Below are 25,751 nucleotides of genomic sequence, written 5' to 3' on the forward strand. Positions count from 1 at the left end.
AATTCCCTATAAAAATTGAAGCAAACACACAAGTTGAGATTTCTGTTAAGGCAACAGCTAAACCTGTGATAAAAATTACTAGTTTCCTAAAACTTTTTGAGGTTAGTTATAGTCATTAACAAACTCAAAAATAAGAGTTAATTCACAATTAATGATAATAATAAACACTCTTCTTGCAGGGAAAACCAGATGTAACTTAATGTGTAAGTTACTATGTCTGTTACAGTAATTAATCACAAACGTGGATTTACTGTGGATTAAGTTATGCACGGGACAATAATAACTCCCGAAAATTCTCAAAAATTTTAATTTATTTGTGTTGATATACACTTAAATTTGGGGTGATCTATTCTTTGGCAATAACTGTCTCATAAATGCTGATTTGCTACGAAACAAGTTATTCACAACACTTGTACCACAGACTTAAGAAAATTTTCAAAAATATAGCTCTGTAAGCATGCAAAAATTCTCAAGAATAACCTATTTCTCATGGAATTATACAGTGAAATTCGAGAATGATTATTTTGAATGAGAATAGGCCTACTGTTCTCAAAAATTTTAAAAGAGTATAATATGAAATTCCACAGATAGTGAGCTCAACTCCTTCTCTAGGGTATTACGACCCCCCTCCTCTTAATTGAAAGCATAGACCTTATTTGAAAGTATCATTTAAATAGGAGTATGAGAAATGCATGTAAATCCAAACAAAGGACAGATGTGTCCATTGTAATTGTTTAAAGTTCACAATTTCTCTCAAAAGAGGTCTAATGTATTCCACTCAGTCGATTAATATTTTAAACCCAGAAGAAAATTTGAAATTAGGAAAGGCACGGATTACATTCCATTAAACATATGAAATCACATTAAGACAGTGGATGTTGTTTAAGAATTATATACAAAGATTACTTGCAAAAAAGACCATATATAATATGTACTTGATGTTCTACTCTAGTTTCTTCGGGTCAAAATAGAATCTATCCCAACAGCCATGTACTACAGTACTTGTGCTGAGTCCTTGAAATACTTGTTTTTCTGCAAGTAAATCTGATATTTGTCTCTCAAACAAATATGTGAAATAACTTAACAACTGGCATTAGTATATTATCAATATATGTCCACTTAGGCTCTTTCTGTCTATTACGGCTCTGATTTAAACCATTGTAGGAGTCTTATCAACACATAAATTGTCATAAAATCAATAAAGTTTGCATTGAAAAAATTAATTTATATAATGAGCCGTCATTTGAGTTAGATAAATCATCATAAAGAATTAATAATTATTGTTAGACCCAAGTCTTCTCATTGTTTATCTGAACATAAGTAAGAGTCACTGGGATTTTCATTTCCACACTATAATTATATGAGATAATGTAATAAGATAATTATAAGATTATGGATATGGTCACAGTGGCCAGAGACAGTGATCACATGTGTGTCAGTTGTGCTTGTGTTGGTGTGTGAGTTTTCTATTTCATAAGAAGGCCTTTTGGCCAAAATTAAAATGTTTAGCAGTAATCTGTCATTTCCATAATATTGTTTTTATTTCATCCCAGACTTTCCATTCTTTAATTATAATATATGTATGACATGACGTAAATAAGTACATTTGATCAACAGAATTGGAACACAAAATTCATACAGTTCTGCTGTTAGCGAACACACATACTTTCTTACATGTACATACTCTTATACCCAGCACTGATTGTTCTTGTTGCTGATCTACCAATCTGGAGTATAATTCTGTCTGAATGATTATTGTTAAGGGATAATGGGTAGGGGAGATTTGAATCATCTATTGATGTGTAATGTGAATATGTCCTTTCCATTATGTTGTCTGAGACCAGCATATTTGAGTCAGAAACAGGAAATAAGGAAATTATGTGCAGTAAATTGTATAGAGAAAATTTCCAAACGTCAGGATATACAGTGAGTCAGACAGGTGAATGAAGAGAATGTGTTCATTTCATCCTTCTGGCCTCAAAAGTAAGTATGTGATCTGCTATGTTATTTGAGAATAGCCTGATGATGCTTCTGGATCAAAACTATAATTGCTTCGAATTTGGTTTTCCTAAGTAAAGCTTTCTAGCAGCATTAATTCAAATGGCTGTTGGTGGAAGAAACATATTGACAACAAAAATATTGGCTCAAGGTTTTTGTACAGGATTTTTCAAATTATCTATTTATTTTTGGATTAGTTTACTGAATTCTGCCATTTAGTGTAATTTCTTGAAATTTGCGTGCCGCCACAAAAATTGCTGTGTGTTTAATCTACTCTCAGAACTTTGATGTTAAGATAATCAAAACCATACAATTAATGGAATGATTTAGCTTATATCTGTTCTGAATTGCAGATACTTATTTGGTGGCGGTGCACTCGTGATGAAGTTTATCCGTGGAGTCCAGTCGTTAAAGATCAGGACAGAGCAAATGTTCATGTGTATATGGTCACTGGGTAAGTCATTATGTGTCTATGCTCCTTTCACAGCCTTGCTTCATTCACTGTGCTCTGCATTGTTTTTCTTTTATTGTTCCTACATTTTCCCCCTTTTTTTGTTTTGAGAAGGAAGAAACTTTCAATAAAGTTTGACAACCATGCCTTTTAATAAAAATTAAATGTCTTTAATTTTTCAATCATTGGTGGTATATTATTAAGTATAAAGGATGAAGACTGTGATGTGTTGCGTTAAGTTAAGGAGTGGGTACGAAGGAGGGGAAAATATGTGGAGTACTATCAGTGTCGTATCAGTAATGGCCATCCTCAGATCTGAATGTTGGCAGAATGTTGAGGCGGTAAAGCTCTTTGTTACTACTTTAAATATCATCTACACTTCACCATTCACTGAAAGACACCCTGCTGCCTTAAGGTACCAGGCTCAGTATTTTTTGGATATTTTTTGCTATCAGATCATTTTTTTGTGAATCATCCTGACGTGTTGACAGACTGCTGATTTAGACAACTATCAGAAGTTCTACAATAAGAAGAAGATGGAGTGTGATTTGAGTTCCAGTGTTATTTATTAAATAACCATTTTCCACAGGATATACTGCATAAAGCCAACTTTGGCTGGTTCCTTTTGTGACCATCTTACTTTAACTTTTTGCCCTTTTCCTTTTGAGTATATTACAGGGTATTCTTAACAGTAAGTTTTGTCGTAGTTTTTATGACATAGGTTAATTCAATACAGACTGTGCAAAACCCCATACTTGTCTCCCATTATGATGGATAAGTTTGAATTTTGGCATAGTGTGTCTACAACCTTCCTCTGTGATGGTACAAAAATGTGACAGCCTGCAATGTCACTCTCAGGCTCAGTGACACTTCAGACAGCAGGGTGATGACACATGTAGAAAAGTACAGTGTGTACATGCACATTCTCTCCCCCCCCCCCCCCCCCCCCACACACACACACACTTAGCAAGGAAATAAGGGGCTTTCCAGCATGATATTCTTCAAAAGGTAAATGTGAGAGACAAGACTGAATTGTTTAGTCAAATTTCACTTGCAGTTACCTGATGAAAGCTCAAACTTTTGCTGGTGTTCGTGACGTTTTCATTATGTTGTCTTTTATAGTTTGTCTCACAGAAAAGTCAGAACAACTTCACTTAACCTTATGCTTATGTAACCAATGTTTTTTATTTTATTCTGTGCGTGTTGTGTTTAATTTTATAAAAACATTTTTTATTTATTTATTTATTTATTTTTTAGGACAAAATTTGAGCTGCTGTGCTACTATAGAACAGAATTTGATCCAGTCAGTGTATCTTTCAGCTGTATACAGCCAAATGTCATTCATTCAGTAGAGCAGAAGGTGTCAAGAAAAGTGAGTCTTACTGTTGTCTTATCTTTCTGTTCTATTTACTGCAGACATATTAACAAGCCTTCAACAATAATAAATGTCCATTCATTCTTAGGGAGAAGTGACAGTGGAGAGCTGCACGTACGAGATAAGTAAATCACGTTTACAGCGAACAGCAGTTACTTCTGTCCCTCTACAGACTCAAGTTTGCTGCCACAGTTTCAGTCCGGATGAAGAGAAACTTTTGCTTGGCTGTATTGATGGTTCCCTGGTGCTGTTTGATGAGGGCAGAGGAGTTACACATACAGTAAAGGCAGCATTTGTGAGTGTTATATCCACTGTGGGAAATTATCAACTCTAATGGTGGTGATTATTGTAGATTAAGTATCGTGTATACTGCCATATATTGCTCGACTAGTGGCTCCCATTTTAACAATGAAGGGTCTGCTCTCTCTTAGGCACCTATGTACAGACTCAAAAGTCGTATGACATGGCTCCTGTCACTTTGGTACCAGCTGAGTGTAGTGTCATAGTGCCACTCTTTCAGTGAATTCAGTGAACTAACAATGCATGTGTGACATTTCAAGCAATTCTTTATCATTAAACCTATACAAAATGCTGGGTATCACTGTTAACAATTTCGCTGCTTTGGGCATGTATACACATCTTGTTCCCCCCATGAACCATGGACCTTGCCGCTGGTGGGGAGGCTTGTGTGCCTCAGCAATACAGATAGTTGTACCATAGGTGCAACCACAATGGAGGGGTATCTGTTGAGAGGCCAGACAAATGTGTGGTTCCTGAAGAGGAGCAGCAGCCTTTTCAGTAGTTGAAGGGGCAACAGTCTGGATGACTGACTGATCTGGCCTTGTAATACTAACCAAAACGGCCTTGCTGTGCTGGTACTGCGAACGGTTGAAAGTAAGCGGAAACTACAGCTGTAATTTTTCCCGAGAGCATGCATCTTTACTGTATGGTTAAATGATGATGGTGTCATCTGGGGTAAAATATTCCGGACGTAAAATAGTTCCCCATTTGGATCTCTGTGCGGGGACTACTCAGGAGGACGTTGTTATCAGGAGAAAGAAAATTGACATTCTACGGGTCGGAGTGTGTAATATCAGATCCCGTAATCGGGCGGGTAGGTTAGGAAATTTAAAGAGGGAAATGGATAGGTTAAAGTTAGATATAGTGGGAATTAGTGAAGTTCGGTGGCAGGAGGAACAAGACTCCTGGTCAGGTTAATACAGGGTTATTAATACAAATCAAATAGGGGTAATTCAGGAGTAGGTTTAATAATGAATAAAAAAATAGGAATGCAGGTAAACTACTACAAACAGCGTAGTGAATGCATTATTGTGGCCAATATAGATACGAAGCCCACACCTACCACGGTAGTACAAGTTTATATGCCAACTAGCTCCGCAGATGATGAAGAGATTGATGAAATGTATGATGAGATAAAATAAATTATTCAGATTGTGAAGGGAGATGAAAATTTAATAGTCATGGGTGACTGGAATTCAACAGTAGGAAAAGGAAGAGAAGGAAACATAGTAGGTGAATATGGAATGGGGGTAAGGAATGAAAGAGGAAGCCGCCTGGTAGAACTTTGCACAGAGCATAACTTAATCATAGCTAACACTTGGTTCAAGAATCATGAAAGAAGGTTGTATACATAGAAGAAGCTTGGAGATACTGGAAGGTTTCAGATAGATTATATAACGGTAAGACAGAGATTTATGGACCAAACTTTAACATGTAAGACATTTCCAGGGGCAGATGTGGACTCTGACCACAATCTATTGGCTATGAACTGTAGATTAAAACTGAAGAAACTGCAAAAAGGTAGGAATTTAAGGAGATGGGACCTGGATAAACTGAATAAACCAGAGTTTTTAGAGAGTTTCAGGGAGAGCATTAGGGGACAATTGACAGGAATGGGGGAAAGAAATACAGTAGACGAAGGATGGGTAGCTCTGAGGGATGAAGTAGTGAAGGCAGCAGACGATCAAGTAGGTGAAAAGACGAGAGCTAGTAGAAATCCTTGGGTAACAGAACAAATATTGAATTTAAGTGATGAAAGGAGAAAATACATAAATGCAGTAAATGTTGTTATTGTGGTCTTCAGTCCTGAGACTGGTTTGATGCAGCTCTCCATGCTACTCTATCCTTTCCTCCAATGCTAAATTTGTGATCCCTTGATGCCTCAGAACATGTCCTACCAACCGGTCCCTTCTTCTTGTCAAGTTGTGCCACAACTCTTCCCCCCCAATTCTATTCAATACCTCATCATTAGTTATGTGATCTACCCATCTAATCTTCAGCATTCTTCTGTAGCACCACATTTCGAAAGCTTCTATTCTCTTCTTGTCCAAACTATTTATGGTCCATTTTTCACTTCCATACATGGCTACACTCCATACAAATACTTTCAGAAACAACTTCCTGAAACTTAAATCTGTACTCGATGTTAACAAATTTCTCTTCTTCAGAAACACTTTCCTTGCCATTGCCAGTCCACATTTTATATCCTCTCTACTTCGAACATCGTGAGTTATTTGGCTCCCCAAATAGCAAAACTCCTTTACTACTTTAAGTGTCTCATTTCCTAATCTAATTCCCTCAGCATCACCCGACCTAATTTGACTACATTCCATTATCCTCATTTTGCTTTTGTTGATGTTCATCTTATAGCCTCCTTTCAAGACACTGTCCATTACGTTCAACTGCTCTTCCAAGTCCTTTGCTGTCTCTGACAGAATTACAATGTCATTCGCGAACCTCAAAATTTTTATTTCTTCTTCATGGATTTTAATACCTACTCTGAATTTTTCGTTTGTTTCCTTTACTGCTTGCTCAATATACAGATTGAATAACATCGGGGAGAGGCTACAACCCAGTCTCACTCCCTTCCCAACCACTTCTTCCCTTTCACGCCCATCAACTCTTATAACTGCCATCAGGTTTCTGTACAAATTATAAATAGCCTTTCGCTCCCTATATTTTACCCCTGCCACCTTTAGAATTTGAAAGAGAGTATTCCCGTCAACATTGTCAAAAGCTTTCTCTAAGTCTACAAATGCTAGAAACGTAGGTTTGCCTTTCCTTAATCTATTTTCTGAGATAAGTCGTAAGGTCGGTATTGCCTCACGTGTTCCAATATTTCTACGGAATCCAAACTGATCTTCCCCGAGGTCGGCTTCTACCAATTTTTCCATTCATCTGTAAACAATTCGTGTTATTATTTTGCAGCTGTGACTTATTAAACTGATAGTTCGGTAATTTTCACATCTGTCAACACCTGTTTTCTTTGGGATTGGAATCATTATATTCTTCTTGAAGTCTGAGGGTATTTCGCCTGTCTCATACATCTTGCTCACCAGATGGTAGAGTTTTGTCATGACTGGCTCTCCCAAGGCCATCAGTAGTTCTAATGGAATGTTGTCTACTCCCGGTACCTTGTTTCGACTCAGGTCTTTCAGTGCTCTGTCAAACTCTTCACGCAGAATCATATCTCCCATTTCATCTTCATCTACATCCTCTTCCCTTTCCATAATATTGTCCTCAAGTACATCGCACTTGTATGGGCCCTCTATATACTCCTTCCACCTTTCTGCTTTCCTTTCTTTGCTTAGAACTGGGTTTCCATTTGAGCTCTTGTTATTCATACAAGTGCTTCTCTTTTCTCCAAAGGTCTCTTTAATTTTTCTGTAGGCAGTATCTATCTTACCCCTAGTGAGACAAGCCTCTACATCCTTACATTTGCCCTCTAGCCATCCCTGCTTAGCCATTTTGCACTTCCTGTCGATCTCATTTTTGAGACGTTTGTATTCCTTTTTTCCTCCTTGATTTACTGCATTTTTATATTTTCTCCTTTCATCACTTAAATTCAATATTTGTTCTGTTACCCAAGGATTTCTACTAGCTCTCGTCTTTTCACCTACTTGATCGTCTGCTGCCTTCACTACTTCATCCCTCAGAGCTACCCATCCTTCGTCTACTGTATTTCTTTCCCCCATTCCTGTCAATTGTTCCCTAATGCTCTCCCTGAAACTCTCTAAAACCTCTGGTTTAGTCAGTTTATCCAGGTCCCATCTCCTTAAATTCCTACCTTTTTGCAGTTTCTTCAGTTTTAATCTACAGTTCATAGCCAATAGATTGTGGTCAGAGTCCACATCTGCCCCTGGAAATGTCTTACATGTTAAAGTTTGGTCCATAAATCTCTGTCTTACCGTTATATAATCTATCTGAAACCTTCCAGTATCTCCAGGCTTCTTCTATGTATACAACCTTCTTTCATGATTCTTGAACCAAGTGTTAGCTATGATTAAGTTATGCCCTGTGCAAAGTTCTACCAGGCAGCTTCCTCTTTCATTCCTTACCCCCATTCCATATTCACCTACTATGTTTCCTTCTCTTCCTTTTCCTACTATTGAATTCCAGTCACCCATGACTATTAAATTTTCGTCTCCCTTCACGATCTGAATAATTTATTTTATCTCATCATACATTTCATCAATCTCTTCATCATCTGTGGAGCTAGTTGGCATATAAACTTGTACTACTGTGGTAGGCGTGGGCTTCGTATCTATATTGGCCACAATAATGCGTTCACTACGCTGTTTGTAGTAGTTTACCTGCATTCCTATTTTTTTAATTCATTATTAAACCTACTCCTGAATTACCCCTATTTGATTTGTATTAATAACCCTGTATTCACCTTACCAGAAGTCTTGTTCCTCCTGCCACCGAACTTCACTAATTCCCACTATATCTAACTTTAACCTATCCATTCCCCTTTTTAAATTTTCTTACCTGCAGTAGATGAAGCAGGAAAAAAGGAATACAAATGTCTCAAAAATGAGATCAACAGGAAGTGCAAAATGGCTAAGTAGGGATGGCTAGAGGGCAAATGTAAGGGTGTAGAGGCTTATCTCACTAGGGGTAAGATAGATACTGCCTTCAGGAAAATTAGAGAGACCTTTGGAGAAAAGAGAAGCACTTGTATGAATATCAAGAGCTCAGATGGAAACCCAGTTCTAAGCAAAGAAGGGAAAGCAGAAAGGTGGAAGTAGTATATAGAGGGTCATACAAGGGCGATGTTCTTGAGGACAATATTATGGAAGTGGAACAGGATGTAGATGATAATGCAATGGGAGATACGATACTGCGTGAAGAGTTTGACAGAGCACTGAAAGACCTAAATTGAAACAAGGCCCTGGGAGTAGACAACATTCTACATTCTATAATGTAATCTTCAGCATTCTTCTGGAGCACCACATTTCGAAAGCTTCTATTCCCTTCTTGTCCAAACTATTTATCATCCATGTTTCACTTCCATACATGGCTACACTCCTTACAAATACTCTCAGAAACGACTTCCTGACACTTAAATCTATACTCGATGTTAACAAATTTCTCTTCTTCAGAAACACTTTCCTTGCCATTGCCAGTCTACATTTTATATCCTCTCTACTTTGACCATTATCAGTTATTTTGCTCCCCAAATAGCAATACTCATTTACTACTTTAAGCATCTCATTTCCTAATCTAATTCCATCAGCATCACCCGATTTAATTCAACTACATTCCATTATCCTCATTTTGCTTTTGTTGATGTTCATCTTAAATCCCCCTTTCAAGACACCGTCCATCCCATTCAACTGCTATTACAGGTCTTTTGCTGTCTCTGACAAACCTCAAGGTTTTTATTTCTTCTCCTTGGATTTTAATTCCTACTCCGAATTTTTCTTTTGTTTCCTTTACTGCTTGCTTAAGATAGGCACAACAAAAAGACTGACAAATAAAGTTTCCGGAAAGTAAGGCTTTTGTTAACAATAGATGACACACACACACACACACACACACACACACACACACACACACATATATGCAAATTGCACATACGAGTGCAGTCTTAGCACCACTGCATGATGGGAGTGGCGATTGGGTGGGGGTAAGAAGGAGACTGGGGCAGGGAGGGGGAAGGATGGTAGGGTAGGGGTGGTGGACAGTGAAGTACTGCAGGTTAGACTGAGGGCAGGGGAGAGGGGGGGAGGGGCGTGTAGCGGAAAAAGGGAGAAGTGAAAGACTGCATGTGATGGTGGAAAGAGGGGTGGGGCCTATATTGTATTTCAAGTGAATTTTATGTATTTGCATACATGTATTACATATTTGACATACAATAGTTCTAGCAAGAGAAAGGATATATTTAATGCATGTGCAAATGTTTCTAATTGTTAAAAGTGTTTCCTAATAAGTTATATCTCATTATTAATGTGATCGGTGTTGGCATTTCATTGTAAGTAAGGTTGGATTCCTCCTACATGTTGGTCAGGGGGCCTAAAGATGGCATAGTGAAGTGCTGAAACTGTTTCAATAAATAAATTACATTCAAAATATAGACAGCTGAAGGTGTTTTTAATTTTACCTTTTTTTTTAAAAAAAATCTTAACATTGTCAAACACTACAGTTTATTATTTACCTACAGTCATCTGTAATTAGTAAATGATTTGAAGCCTGTTGATACTACACAATAAAAATCATGGCGGAAGAAAGCATGTAGCATGTTACAGTGCACATTTATTCCTGTATCAAACCTCAGTGCTCTTCTTTATTTATGTAATTTAAAAAATAAAAGATATGTGGTAGACACTGCAGACCTATCTTAGCAAGGGCTGTTTGAGTGTGGTTTTCATCTTTGAGTTTTTTTATATTATGCACCATATTTGCTGGGCCCCCTTTCATTTAATTGATTATGTATATACTATATTGTTCTAGATATCCACAACAGTATCTTGGCACCCTGATGGTATGTTAGTTGTAGTTGCCAATGAAAGGTGCCAGCTACAGTGTTTCGACACAGCACTGGGCTGTATCAGGAATCAATTGGTGAGTGAAGATATTACACCATCGAGTTTGTTGGACCTCGGATCCTACTTTAGGACTCAGCCGACCCTTCTGCACATGGAATGGAATAAGAAGACAGATGTCAGCCAATATGCAGAAAACTTTTGCCAGACAGATGGGTTCCTTTTACTTCAGTTCGAAAGGTAAGTCTGTGTAGGACGATTTTATTATTAAGAGTAGATCATAAAAACAGATTAGTATTTAAAGAATAATTAGGTTAAGTGCCCAACATTGTAGTTGCCCTTAGTGTATTTCATATCATCAAAAAATTATGTTTCATGTTTGATAAAGTTTGAGCAGTTTCGTGTCTAAAAGTGTTGAAAGAAATATCCACTTGCATCAACAGGTCAGACCAATAACTTATAAGAGAAGTACTTGTTTGTAAATGCTGGAAATTAACTGTTGGAAAGTATTATGAGTAAGTGAATTGTAGAACGGGAATTATATACATGCAGTGCTGAGTCATCCAAAGGTGCACTGTTTCTTTCACCTACCAAAGACATGCGTTTTTACCACTCCACATTTAAAATGAGGTTTGGATTTTCCCTTTGCTTTTGTGGCAGTCTTCAGAGCAGACTTACTAAATATTTTACTTACTGCTAGCACTGGTTACACAAACTTTCTTATTTGCAATACCAGCATAACTTGTAATAAGCCATATCACTGAATACAATGTTTGTTCTTCCACTGGTCCTTTAACATAACATCTCTGTTTCTAACTAAATTGTCTTTTAACAGTAAATATTTGAAAGGAGGGTTAGTAAAAATGTGTGCATAAAAATGTCAGCATTTATAGTATAATAGCTATTGTAACTAACTACCAAATCAAAGTTGCACGTTTGGTTAATGGTACTTCCATAAAATTTCAGTTCAGGTAGTGTTGTACTCTGTGTTGTTGTTGTTGTTGTTGTTTTTGTTGTGGTTTTCAGTCCTGAGACTGGTTTGATGCAGCTCTCCATGCTACTCTATCCTGTGCAAGCTTCTTCATTTCCCAGTACTTACTGCAACCTATACCCGGGCCGCTGAAACATTGCACTTGACGTTTGCGTATGAAATTGGCAGCGTAACAGAGTAACAAGTGAAGAACGATAGGCGCTAGGCGTTCAGCGTAGGGCGCCAGCCAATCACAGCGCAGTGAGCACTGCTGTTACTCACGTGCTGTGACGTCAAAGTTCCCGCATTGCCGGCTTTGTTTGGTGAATGTGTATACAACGTGAATTGTATGTTGTTTACCGCGTGTTTTCGTTGTACTGTGTGCTATATCGTTGTGACTTTTGTTACGTTGTGAGTGTACATACTTGGAAAATGCCACCGAAAAGGCTTCGTTCACCAAGTGACAATCCTTTGCGTCGAGGGGTGCCGCACAGCCAGGCACTGGAGTTGCTACGCAGAACTCGTGAGTTTTACGAGCAGGAGAAAAACTACGTAAGCATTCATGGACAGCCATCAATTCCTGCCGACAAAGTGGTGGAACGTACGTCGAAAACTCTTGGTATTAGTGCAAGAACTGTAGTAAGTAAGGGAGTATTACTACAAAACTTGGAAGATACTGAAGTGAGCCGTAATGATTCCGAGCTGTCTGGATCAAATAATACATTTTTATCAACCCCGGGAAAGAAGAAAAAGCGGCCTAGTCCTATCACAGATTCAGATTCTTTCCAGACCGATGCAATTCATAGGCATGTTTATGCTTACTACAGCAGAAAAGAGTATCCGACTGTAGCTAAGTTATTAATCTCTTTAAAAGAAAGTGAACTCTTCAGGGGTGGTAAAACATCACTAAAAATTGTGCTAAAAAATATGGGTTTCCGTTACAAAACGCTAGACGGACGCAAAGTACTGTTAGAAAGGGCACATATTGTTACCGCTCGTAGCATTTTCTTGCACAAAATTGTGGGCAGAGACATTCATTCCATAATTTGGCTAGACGAAACGTGGGTTAATGCCGGGGAAGCTGTCAGTAAATGTTGGACGGATAACACACCCAGCAGTAGCGGCCATCAGCCGACGGGAAGAGGAGCTAGATTAATTGTGGTCCATGCAGGCTCCTCCAGTGGTTTTGTTCCTGACGCACTTTTAGTTTTTAGATCAAAAAAGACTGGTGATTACCATGAAGATATGGATCACACACGATTTGTTGAGTGGTTCAGGAACCTTTTAAAACAATTTCTTGTCCCTACAACAATTGTAATGGACAATGCTCCATATCATTCGGTGATACAGAACAAAGCCCCAACCACAAATGATCGGAAAGAAGTTATGGTGCAGTGGTTACAGGCTCGAAATATTGCAGCGGATATGAGTATGACAAAGGTTCTGTTATATTCTCTTGTTAAAGAAAATAAGCCTACGACACCTACATACGTAGTAGACGAAATTGCCAAGGAGCAGGGTCATACTGTAATAAGGCTGCCACCATATCACTGACATTTCAACCCTATTGAGTTAATATGGAGTGATGTAAAAATGTATGTAAGGAACAACAACAAGTCCTTTACAATAACAGAGGTGGAAAAGCTGTTGCGTGAAGCTCTTGTGACTGTGGATGCAGCCTCATGGAGAAAAAAAGTAGAGCACGTCGAGAAGCTTATACGAGCAGCACAGACAATAGAAGGCATTATCAGTGGCCATGAACAATTAATGATTTGTCTTGCTGATGACGACGATGAAGACGGTTTTGGCGATGAATCGGACAACAGTGACGATGGCGAGCTGGATGGAATTGCGCCATTATCGCTGTTAATTGGTGAGTGAAAAATTACTAATATTGGTTATTTATTGCAATCTCGGTTATTATTTATTTTGTAAACTACGTACATTATTGATTTTAAAGTACCAGTCGTGAGATGCTTGTTTTTTGTATTTCTTTGCTCCGTTATCGAAAGGGTGCGCATCGTTGTGCTTTTATATGCATTATTATACGGTTGTTTACTTCCTATCATTGTAGTACAACTAAAAACGAGTTTTTATATACACTGTAATTGCTCAATCGCTTGCATTTACGAGACGGGACGGGAAACTGTGTCGTCTGCTGTGTGTATAGAGGCTGCTGTTGCAACATCGCTATTACAGTATAGCCAACCTAACTAGACAAAAAGCGAACTGTCAAGTGCAATGTTTCGCCGGCGGGGGTATACATCCTTCTGAATCTGGTTAGTGTATTCATCTCTTGGTCTCCCTCTATGATTTTTACCCTCCACACTGCCCTCCAATGCTAAATTTGTGATCCCTTGATGCCTCAGAACATGTCCTACCAACTGGTCTTCTTCTTGTCAAGTTGTGCCACAAACTCCTCTATGTGTCGTCCATGTTCCACTTCCATACATGGCTACACTCCATACAAATATTTTCAGAAACGTCTTCCTGACACTTAAATCTATACTCGTGTTAACAAATTTTTCTTCTTCAGAAACACTTTCCTTGCCATTGCCAGTCTACATTTTATACCCTCTCTACTTCGACCATCGTCAGTTATGTTGCTCCCCAAATAGCAAAACTCCTGTACTACTTTAAGTGTCTCATTTCCTAATCTAATTCCCTCAGCATCACCCGACTTAATTTGACTAAATTCCATTATCCTCATTTTGCTTTTGTTGATGTTCATCTTATGAGGTGCGGCTAGAAAAAAACCGGACTGATGCTGGAAAAAACATTTATTTACAATTATTTACAATTTCATGTTATCTCCTTCAATGTACTCTCCTCCTCGGTCTCTACACCGCTCCATACGAATTTTCCACTGCTCATAGCAATGCTGCAGATCATTTTCGGTAAGTCCATACATTACTTCCGTCGCTTTTTCTTTTACTGCTTCAACAGTCTCAAATCTAGTTCCTTTCAAAGCTGACTTGACTTTAGGGAAAAGAAAAAAGTCACGGGGGGCCAAATCAGGTGAGTAGGGTGGATGATCTAAGATGGGAATGTTGTGTTTTGCCAAAAACGTCTTTACTGACAACGCACTGTGAGCTGGGGCATTGTCTTGGTGAAGGATCCATTACTTTTTTCTCCACAAATCGTTCCGTTTTCTCCGTACTCGCTCACGTAGGGTAGCCAGGACGCTAATGTAGTAATGCTGATTCACTGTTTGTCCCTCTGGTACCCAACCAATGTGCACAATCCCTTTGATGTCAAAAAAAAACAATCATCATTGCCTTGAATTTCGATTTTGACATTCGTGCTTTTTTTTGTCGTGGAGAACCAGGAGTTTTCCAATGCATCGATTGGCGTTTAGTTTCGGGATCGTAAGTAAAAAACCACGATTCATCGCAAGTAATAACATTTTGTAAGAAGGTGGGATCACTTTCAATGTTTTCCAGGATGTCAGAACAAATCATTCTTCGGCGTTCCTTCTGTTCAATTGTGAGACACTTTGGAACCATTTTTGAACACACTTTGTTCATGTTGAAACTTTCATGAAGAATCTGCCTAACACTTTCCTTGTCAACTCCTGTTAACTCAGACACTGCTCTGATTGTTAAACGGCGATCTTGTCGAACAAGTTTACCGATTTTTTCAATGTTTGCATCAGTTTTTGCTGACAATGGTCTGCCAGTGCGAGTGTCATCACTGGTGTCTTCGCGACCATCTTTAAATTGTTTAAACCACTCAAACACTTGTGTTCGCGATAAACAATCATCGCCGTACACTTGTTGTAACATTACAAACGTTTCACTTGCAGATTTTCCTAGTTTGAAACAAAATTTGATGTTAACACGCTGTTCTTTCTGTACACTCAACATTTTCCGACGCACAGACAAAACGTCAACTACTTAAAACAGACGCCACGGGCAGACTGAGTGCAGGAGGCAGATGAAACTCGAGCAGTAGGTGGAGCGAGAGTCACGTGACAGGCCACGCGACTTTTAGCCTTATTGCATTCGTTTTATTGTTTCACCAGTACTAGTCCGGTTTTTTTCTAGCCACACCTCGTATATCCTCCTTCCAAGACACTGTCCATTCCATTCAACTGCTCTTACAAGTCCTTTGCTGTCTCTGACAGAATTACAGTGCCATTGGTGGACCTCAAAGTTTTTATTTCCTCTTCATGGATTTTAATACCTACTCCAAATTTTCCTTTTTTTTCCCTTTACTGCTTGCTCAATATACAGATTGAATAACATCGGGGAGAGGCTACAACCCTGTATTGCTCCCTTCCCAACCACTGCTTCCCTTTCATGCCCCTCGACTCTTTATGACTACCATCTGGTTTCTGTACAAATTGTAAATAGCCTTTCGCTCCCTTATTTTACCCCTGCCACCTTTAGAGTTTGAAAGAGAGTATTACCGTCAACATTGTCAAAAGCTTTCTCTAAGTCTACAAATGCTAGAAACGTAGGTTTGCCTTTCCTTAATCTATTTTCTAAGATAAGTCGTAAGGTCAGTATTGTCTCACGTGTTCCAATATTTCTATGGAATCCAAACTGATCTTCCCCGAGGTCGGCTTCTACCAGATTTTCCATTCATCTATAAAGACTATACCAGAGGTTGTACAGAGTTTCAGGGAGAGCATAAGGTAACAATTGACAGGAATGGGGGAAAGAAATGCAGTAGAAGAAGAATGGGTAGCTCTGAGGGATGAAGTAGTGAAGGCAGCAGAGGATCAAATAGGTAAAAAGACGAGGTCTAGTAGAAATTCTTGGATAATAGAAGAAATATTGAATGTAATTGATGAAACGAGAAAATATAAAAATGCAGTAAATGAAGCAGGCAAAAAGGAATACAAACGTCTCAAAAACGAGATCAACAGGAAGTGCAAAATGGCTAAGCAGGGATGGCTAGAGGACAAATTTAAGGATGTAGAGGCTTATCTCACTAGGGGTAAGATAGATACTGCCTACAGGAAAATTAAAGAGACCTTTGGAGAAAAGAGAAGCACTTGTATGAATATCAAGGGCTCAGGTGGAAACCCAGTTCTAAGCAAAGAAGGGAAAGCAGAAAGGCGGAAGGAATATATAGAGGGTCTATACAAGGGCGATGTACTTGAGGACAATATTATGTAAATGGAACAGGATGTAGATGAAGATGAAATGGGAGATAGGATACTGCGTGGAGAGTTTATGGAGCACTGAAAGACCTGAGTCGAAACAAGGCCTCGGGTGTAGACAACATTCCATTAGAACTACTGACGGCCTTGGGAGAGCCAGTCATGACAAAACTCTACCATCTGGTGAGCAAGATGTATGAGACAGGCGAAATACCATCAGACTTCAAGAAGAATATAATAATGACCAAAAGTCTTGTTCCTCCTGCCACCGAACTTCACTAATTCCCACTATATCTTACATTAACCTATCCATTTCCCTTTTTAAATTTTCTAATGTACCTGCCCGATTAAGGGATCTGACATTCCACGCTCAGATCCATAGAACGCCAGTTTTCTTTTTCCTGATAATACGAAATACTATGTTCAGATTCTATCCTAATTTTGTTTTCTTCTCTGTCTCCATGTGTGTGGAGATATATTTAGAAACTTGTTATCAGCAAGTTTTTGAAACTTACAGAACTTTGAAACATAATCAGTTTGATGAAATAAATTAGTAATATGATGTATATTTGAAATAGGGGTACACCATGGTACTATGGTTTATCTTAGGAAAATTAAACTGTGTGTTAACAACTGTGAACATCTCAGTCCCTAACTCATCTATCTGTTGTTATGGGGGGTTAGGTTGATTATACCATTGTGTGTATTACCTCCTAACAGTCAGTCCTGTATCAGCTACTTCACTTGCATCCACATGTTGGGCATGACGATGAGTGATTATGAAGTCCTGCAATTCATCTAAGCACTTATTAATAATATTAAGAAAAGGATGGATTGCTATTTGCTGTAATGATGACACATTGAGTCGCAGACAGGCACAATGAAAAGACTGTTAAAGGTTCACCAATGTCACTAAAAACTCGGTGAGTCAGGAAAATAAATTCAGTGATAGTCTTGCCATATCTACTGGAGATTCTCTTGGGTCAGTTGTTGGATGAGTGTGCACTAGAAAAACTTTTGTGACTTGCTGTTTATCTTTCAGAAACAGAGCAGGAAGGGACTTAAACTAAGAACAACAAAAATAATCCCTTAATCAAAATATACTGTTTTATTTTGCTAATGTATTAAAGCGCATATGACTTTCACCACACTTATCTAATATATTTCCACTACGGAAAACTCATTTAGACTGCTACAGTAATTTGCCCCCAGTCTGATACTAATAACATCTATAATTTGTCGAAAAATAGATAAAATTAAGGAAAAGCAATCATTCGCCTGTAGCTGATTGATGTGTGGTGCATAGAAACATGCAGCAGAGAGGATTATTTGCACTAGCTTTTGAGTGCGTGTTCTTTCTCTAGTGAAAGCACACGCATTCACGCACAGACACCCAAACATACCCATCTGCGGCCATGGCAAATGTGTGTACGTTTGCTCGAGAAAGAACAAGAGCTCAAAAGCTGGTGCAAATAATCCCTTTCTGTTGCATATTTCTATGCACATTGTATAAGTCAGCCATAGGCCAGAGATTGTGCTTCGTTAATTTTACGTATGATTTCATCCAGCCATTTCTATTACTGTTATACATTGCTGTTCCAGATCGCTTCCATCCCATTCTGTTTTATATTTTTTGCTGTCATTCTGTACATATCTACAACTCATTGGTCCATTATTTATTCCTTCAAATGTCTATACTTTCTCCTCCTCTATAGTACCTGTCTTAGTCTTGCTGTAGCTGTGGGTGTACGCATTTGTGTGTGTATGTGATTGTGTGTGTGGATGCATGTAATTTTCACTAGAGAAAGGGCAAGAGCACAAAAGCTAATTCAAATAATATTTTTTGTTGCATGTTCCTGTGCATCGCACACCAGTCAGCTGTAGGTGAGTGGTTGCCTTTTGCTGACAGATTTCAAGCATGCCAGCTCAAAAATGGTTCAAATGGCTCTGAGCACTATGGGACTCAACTGCTGAGGTCATAAGTCCCCTAGAACTTAGAACTACTTAAACCTAACTAACCTAAGGACAACACACACATCCATGCCCGAGGCAGGATTCGAACCTGCGACTGTAGCGGTCGCGCGGTTCCAGACTGTAGCGTCAGAACCGCTCGGCCACCAGCAGCCGGCGGATGCCAGCTGATATTCATGTTGAGTGACAAGCACTTTGATCAGTCTCAACCCTCCGAACAGCGTAACACTTTAAGGACTGAGAGCAGTAACCCCACCTAACCTGTCAGCTCTCTATTTATGTGCAGTCTCTTGAGATTTTTGTATAGCAGTTTCTTGCAGATGGCATACCTTAATCATCTGTTATATGCTGCTGCTGTTGTTGTTGTTATTATTATTGTTATTGTTGTTATCAGTCCAGTGACTGGTTTGATGCAGATCTTCACAATACTGTATCCTGTGCACATCTCTTCATCTCTGAATAACTCTTGCAATCTACATTCATTTGTAACTGCTTACTGTATTTGCTTTTTGGCCTTCCTCTACAATTTTACTCCCTGCACAGCCCTCGAATACTAATTTGATGATTCCTTGATGTCGCAAATGTGTCCTGTCAGCTGATCCCTTCTTTTAGTCAAGTTATGTCATAAATTTCTTTTCTCTCTGTATTTCTATTCAGTGCTTCTTGATTAGTGACATGATATACCCACCTAACCTTCAGCATTCTTCTGTAAAAGCTTCTATGATCTTGTCTGAACTATTATTGGCCATATTTCACTTCAGTACAAGTGTACACTGCAGGCAGATAACTTGAGGAAACCTCCCCAACACTTAATCCCCCCTCCCAATCTCCCCAGTACAACCTCCCGATGTTGCCCATAGCAGCACTATCCATCCAACCATGCCCCTGCACGCTCTCTCTGCCAGCACTACCTTCTCCTTCCCCCCTCCCCACACCTACTGTATTTACTCGAATCTAAGCCGCACTCGAATCTAAGCCACATCTGAAAAATGAGACTCGAAATCAAGAAAAAAATTTTTTCCCGAATCTAAGCCGCACCTGAAATATGAGGCTCGAAATTCACGGGAAGAGAAAAGTCTTTGGCCGCACATCCAAATCGAAACAATGTTGGTCCATTGTAATATGAGACACAATTTAGGTCGAATGAATGCCGATACAGCTACAGTAGTTTTTCGAGTCCTAAGCTAAACAGTTAAGCTTTACCAGGTAGCCATTGCTATGCATCAGACACTCCGTCCATATTTATACGGGTACCCTTCCTTTTTCACGTGCTTTGTCTGGCTTCAAAAGATTGCTTATTTTTCTGTGATCTGATTAGTGCCGTTCTCTTTGTTATAGGTGTTTACGTCACTAAGCTGAAAATGCATTACTGCGCCGTGTCATGCATTGTTTGTCACATTCTGATAATGTGTGTTTACGCGACCTGTCACCGCTCGCGGCATGACTTGCTTTTGTGCGCGCTGCCGCCGCTTACAATAAAAAAGACAGGAATCGTCCCATTAGCGAAACAATGGCAAGAGACTGCTATTTGTTGTTACTTACACTGCTGCTTTCTTTGATAATGATCAACAAGAAGCAAATAATAGACTGCGTATGATAGAAGATGTTCTGTACGAGAGTTTAGCGAAAATTTTCCTCCATTTGAAAATCTTTGCAGACGCCTCTTTAGTACATTACATACTGCACAGAAATTAGAGTCATCTTAGATTTAAAAATCTAGTCAGTTGCCGTGCTTCATTTCTGACTGTATCACTATTAAGCATAAGAATAATACGAATATAAACATGACATGATATGTATATTCTTCCGCGTTTGCTGTTGTCTCACTGTAGTTTCGTAGTTTATTAGGCAGACAGGATTTAAATGAGATAGCAGCAAACGCGAAAGAATACATGGCAAAATGTTTATATTCGTATTATTCTTATGGTGAAGAGAATACTGCATGTGACTCACAATTTATAAAAGTTCCTATCAGCAACCATCTCTTCTCACAGGTAGGAAAAAATTTAGAACGTAAGAGTTGGCCATATTGGCAAACATCCCAAACAGTCTTGCCAGTCGGATTTTCGTAGTACATTGAAATGCTGCTACATTCGAAGATGAACAATAAGGAATTTGTATTTACTTCGTTGGATAATGTACGAAAATGCCGTGGTCGAAACTCGGGGCGGAGAAAAAAGCTCGTCTTCCACTTTTTTTTTAAATTTATTTACTGACGCAGGGGTTTTGGCGCCAATATTTATCTTTGTGCCTGCGAAGCATGCCTGTGTAGCGCTACATATATTCGACGGCAGAAGTTAGTTGTGGCAGCACCTAGCAACATTTTTCAGAACTTCCGCTTACTTCACACTTGATTCTAAGCCGCAGGCTGGTTTTTGGATTACAAAAACAGGAAAAAAAGTGCGGCTTAGATTCGAGAAAATACGGTATCCTTCTGTCCCTACTACCCTCACCCCCTCCCCTTTCCATATGCTTCTTTCTTACCCCCACTATCCATCCCAGCTTAATTACTGATCTCAACAGATGCCGCTGCAGTAGGACCTTAATGCTCGGAGACAGGGGTCATGTATGTGAGTTTTTGTTGTGTGAATATGTGTGTGTTTTCTAAGAAGGACTTCATCCAAAACCTGAAATACTTCTACCATTTTTTTCATTGTGCCTGTCTGTGACTCATAGCCTACTCTGTGTGGTAAGTAACAGTCTATCCTTTCCATATTGTTGTTATTCCCTCCTGGGCTTTCAGTTGATAAATTTGTATTCTATGTTATCAAATTTTTCTTTGTCAGGAACACTTTTCTTGCCAATGCCAGTGTACATTTGATATCCTCTCTACTTTGGTCATCATCAATAGTTTAGTACCCAAATAGCAAAACTCACATACTACTTTCAGTGTCTCATTTGCTGATTGAACTCCCTCAGCATTGCTGGATTTAATTTGGCTGCATTCTATTACCGTTGTGTGATTTTTCTTGTTCATCTCGTATCTTCCTTTCAAGACACTTTCAGTTCCATTCTGTCTCTGACAGAATTACAGTGTCATTGGCGAACCTCAAAAGTTTTTGTTTCTTCTCCCTGAACGTAAATTCTTTTTCGATTTTTTTCTCTTTGTTCACTGCTTGCTCAAGGTACAGATTAAATAACGTCAGGGATAGGCTACAATGCTGTTACCACTCCCTTCTTAACCACTGCTTTCCTTTTATGTCCCTAGACTCTTATAACTGCTGTCTGGTTCCTGTAAAATTTACATGTAACCTTTCAATCCTTGTAATTTACCTCTGCTACCTCCAGAATTTCAGATGTATTTGTCATCATTCTCAGAAGTTTTCTCTAAGTTTACAAATGGTAGGATTGTCTTTCTGGAACCTGTCTTCTGAGATAAGTCTTTGGGTCAGTATGCTTACCACTCCCATCTAACCACTGCTTTCCTTTTATGTCCCTAGACTCTTATAACTGCTGTCTGGTTCCTGTAAAATTTACATGTAACCTTTCAATCCCTGTAATTTACCTCTGCTACCTCCAGAATTTCAGATGTATTTGTCATCATTCTCAGAAGCTTTCTCTAAGTTTACAAATGGTAGGATTGTCTTTCTGGAACCTGTCTTCTGAGATAAGTCTTTGGGTCAGTATGCTTTGCATGTTCCTACATTTGTCTGGAACCCAAACTAATCTTCCCCAAGGTTGACTTCTACCAGTTTTTCCATTCTTTTGTAAATAATTAGGGTCAGTTTTTAGAAATCATGACTAATTAAACTGATAGTTCAGTAGTATTCATACCTGTCAGTTCTTATCTCCTATGGAATTGGAATTCTTAAATTCTTCTTGAAGTCTGAGGGTATTTTGCTTGTCTCATACATGTTGTGCACAAGTTGGAATAGGTTTGTCATGGCTGGCTCTCCCAAGGATATCTACCCCAAGGGATTTCTTTTGACTTAAGTCTTTTAGTGCTGTATCAAATTCTTCTTGCTGTGTCGTATCTCCCATCTCATCCTCGTCTACTTCCTCTTCCATTTCTATAATATTGCCTTCAAGTTAATTTCCCTTGTATAGTCCCTCTATATGATTCTTCCACATTTCAGCTTTCCATTCTTTGTTTAGTAGTAGCTCTTCATCTCAGCTCCTGATACTCATACAGCTGTTTCTCTTTTCTCCAACGGTCTGTTTAATTTTCTTTTAGGCAGTATCTACCTTTCTCCTAGTTATACATGCTCCTAATAAACTTATGTTTTTTGTCTAGCTACTCCTGTTAAGCCATTTTAGACTTTCTATTAGTCTCATTTTTTAATCATTTGTATTCCCTTTTATCTGCTTCATTTGTTTGCATTTTTATATTTTCTCCTTTCATCAATTAAATTCAATATCTCCTGTGATATCCAATGATTTCTACTATGCCTTGTCTTTTTACCTATTTGATCCCCTTGCTGCGCTCACTGTTTCATCTCTCAAAGCTACCCGTTTGTCTTATACTGTATTCCTTTCCCCTGTTTCAGTCAATCGTTGCCGAATGCTCCCTTTGAAACTCTCAACAACCTCTGGTTCTTTCATGTTATCCAGATTCCACCACCTTAATTTTCCACCTTTTTGCAGTTTCTTATATCAAATGTTAGTGATGATTAGACATGGTGTGCTACCTATTGGCTTCTTCTTTCGTCCCAATCCATATTCTCCCAACTTTATTTCCTTCTCTTCCTTTTTCTACTATTGAATTCCAGTGCCCCATCACAATTAAATTTTCCTCTCCATTGTATATCCCTTCTATTTATCAGTGCAAATGCATTTACTAAGTCAAAGACAAGCCTTCCGATCTCAGCAATGTAAAAAGCCAGCTGGTGGCAATGCAATTTCATCTTCACCACCATCATCACCATCACCTTTTTCTTCTTCTTCTTCTTCTTCATCATCAGCCATTTGACATCTGTGCTGGATAAAGACGTCTTTCAAATCTCTTCCTGCTTATCATCTGCATGTTCTTTTAATGTCTTGTATCCACATTCCATTTTATCATTGCCTCAATGTTTTAAACTATCTCAGAATCTAGCAAAGAACTTTTTTGGTGCATTTACTCTCTCTTATCTCATCTACCATCCAATTGCCTAACAAGTCCCACCTTCATCCAATCTGTTTTCATACAATCAACGACATACCCAGTAAGGCACAGAGAAAAAAAACCCCTCACTAGTAAGTTACCTAGAGCTACATGCTATGAAATTTAAATCATTGCCTCAATGTTTTAAACTATCTCAGAATCTAGCAAAGAACTTTTTTGGTGCATTTACTCTCTCTTATCTCATCTACCATCCAATTGCCTAACAAGTCCCACCTTCATCCAATCTGTTTTCATACAATCAACGACATACCCAGTAAGGCACAGAGAAAAAAAACCCCTCACTAGTAAGTTACCTAGAGCTACATGCTATGAAATTTAAAACTATTTTTTTATTCACCTCAAAAACTAAACATGAGTCTCCCCCCACCCCCTCTCTCCGTCTTCCTCTCCCTTCCGTACTACGTCAGGTACTGGATATGCTCTTGATTACAACCCCCAATTTTTGAAAGCTTTTGCATTAAAAGTCTATTTCTCTCTGACCTAATTCAAGACTGATAATGCTAAATTTTGTTTTTTATACAAATCACAGACTTAGTTTTGAAAACTGTGTTTGGTCTACCAGAAGCATTCCACTGTGTTTTTATTACTTCGTTCATTTCTCTTGCTGACCATACAGATGTTCTCTTCAACTAACCACAATACAAATATTCATTGATTGATCCTGTTACTTAATTGTTAATTTGTGCTATTTTCTTTTCATTTTGTTGTGTATACATTGTGTTAATCATAACACAATTGATTATCAGGCCTACTTCCAAGTTTTTCTATGATGTTATTCCATTTGTTGTTTTCTTAAGATAATTATCAAATGGTCTGTATGGATCAGTGGAACTGAATAAAGGAACTGTAACAGGAGAAAGGACAAACTGATAAAATTGAATGCACTGACTAGAAACTGGCACAAATGAAATATTTTCCTGTAACCATTTCAAGAACAGCTCAACAATCTTCAACCCAACAAGCAGCTGACATGCCAACAATATCTTCCATTAATGGAGGCTCATCTAAAAACAAATATTGTCAACATCATGGGAAAGAAAAAAAAAAAAAAAAATGGACTGATCACTAAAATTGTACACTGAGCTTTTTTGGCATGAAAGAAACTAAGTTCCATTTTTCAGAGACATGAAGACAATTATTCCAGAGTGTATATGCTCCGGGACAACCGGGAAATGCGGGAAAAACCTGGGAATTTTTTCATCCGGGATAAAACAGATAAAAACACAGGAATTTTTAAGAATTCTGGGAATTTTTTGTTGTTTTAGTTTTCAGTTAAATTTTTGTAGTTTTGATTGGTAAGAACTGATACTCTAACAAAGAATTTTACTTTAGCCCGTTACTGCAATATAATACTGCACCAATAAAACATAAATGAGGAAAAAAAAAAACTTAAGTTGCGAAGGAAATGCACCATTTTCAGCGAAAAAGCACAGCACACACACAAGCGCCTGCCAATAGCAAAATGTGTTGGAGCCTTTTGGACGAAGACTATGCAATAATTCATGTCACAACGGTTAACATTAGGTTTGTTTGAGAAGTTGCCAGCGGGCTTATGTGCATGCACAGTTGAGTCGCATATGAGCAGTACCTTCTCACGCTTCTGGCTACTTGAAGAAGTGTGGCTGTTAGCTGTATCAGCAGTAGCAACAAGCAGCCAGATGCTACCCGGAAATATTTTTCTGACGCATCCAAGCTACCAGATTCGCACATGCGCAGAGCAGTCTGAGTTGTAATGGGATGAGCGGGAGTCTCTGCATGAACCATGTTTTAGTTTAGTGATTTTGCTGTTTCCTCTTGGTTTACAGCTCTCAAAAACAAAATGGATTTCTGTGACCGGGAGCTATAAAGTGAATTAAAATATTAACATAATTATGGAAGGCTAAAATACAGTTTTCTTATTTTATTTTATTTCCAGGTTTTTGGCGGCCGGGTATTAATTGCCTTCCAGAACAGTGAAGTTCTTTTTGTTGATTTTCTAAAAAAA

General features: G+C 38.5%; 1 protein-coding gene across 1 annotated transcript in view; it reads left to right on the forward strand.

Moving 5' to 3' along the window:
- The window catches only part of LOC126195424 (WD repeat-containing and planar cell polarity effector protein fritz), a 61,691-nt gene that overhangs the window by 15,366 nt on the left and 20,574 nt on the right, over positions 1-25,751 (forward strand). The window contains exons 5-8 of the mRNA XM_049934031.1: positions 2,352-2,452; positions 3,707-3,821; positions 3,913-4,119; positions 10,581-10,852. Coding sequence (XP_049789988.1) covers positions 2,352-2,452; positions 3,707-3,821; positions 3,913-4,119; positions 10,581-10,852 — 695 coding nt within the window. The remainder of the gene's footprint in view (positions 1-2,351; positions 2,453-3,706; positions 3,822-3,912; positions 4,120-10,580; positions 10,853-25,751) is intronic.

This window comes from Schistocerca nitens, chromosome 7, assembly GCF_023898315.1.
Source record: "Schistocerca nitens isolate TAMUIC-IGC-003100 chromosome 7, iqSchNite1.1, whole genome shotgun sequence".
Taxonomy (NCBI): Eukaryota; Metazoa; Arthropoda; class Insecta; order Orthoptera; family Acrididae; genus Schistocerca; species Schistocerca nitens.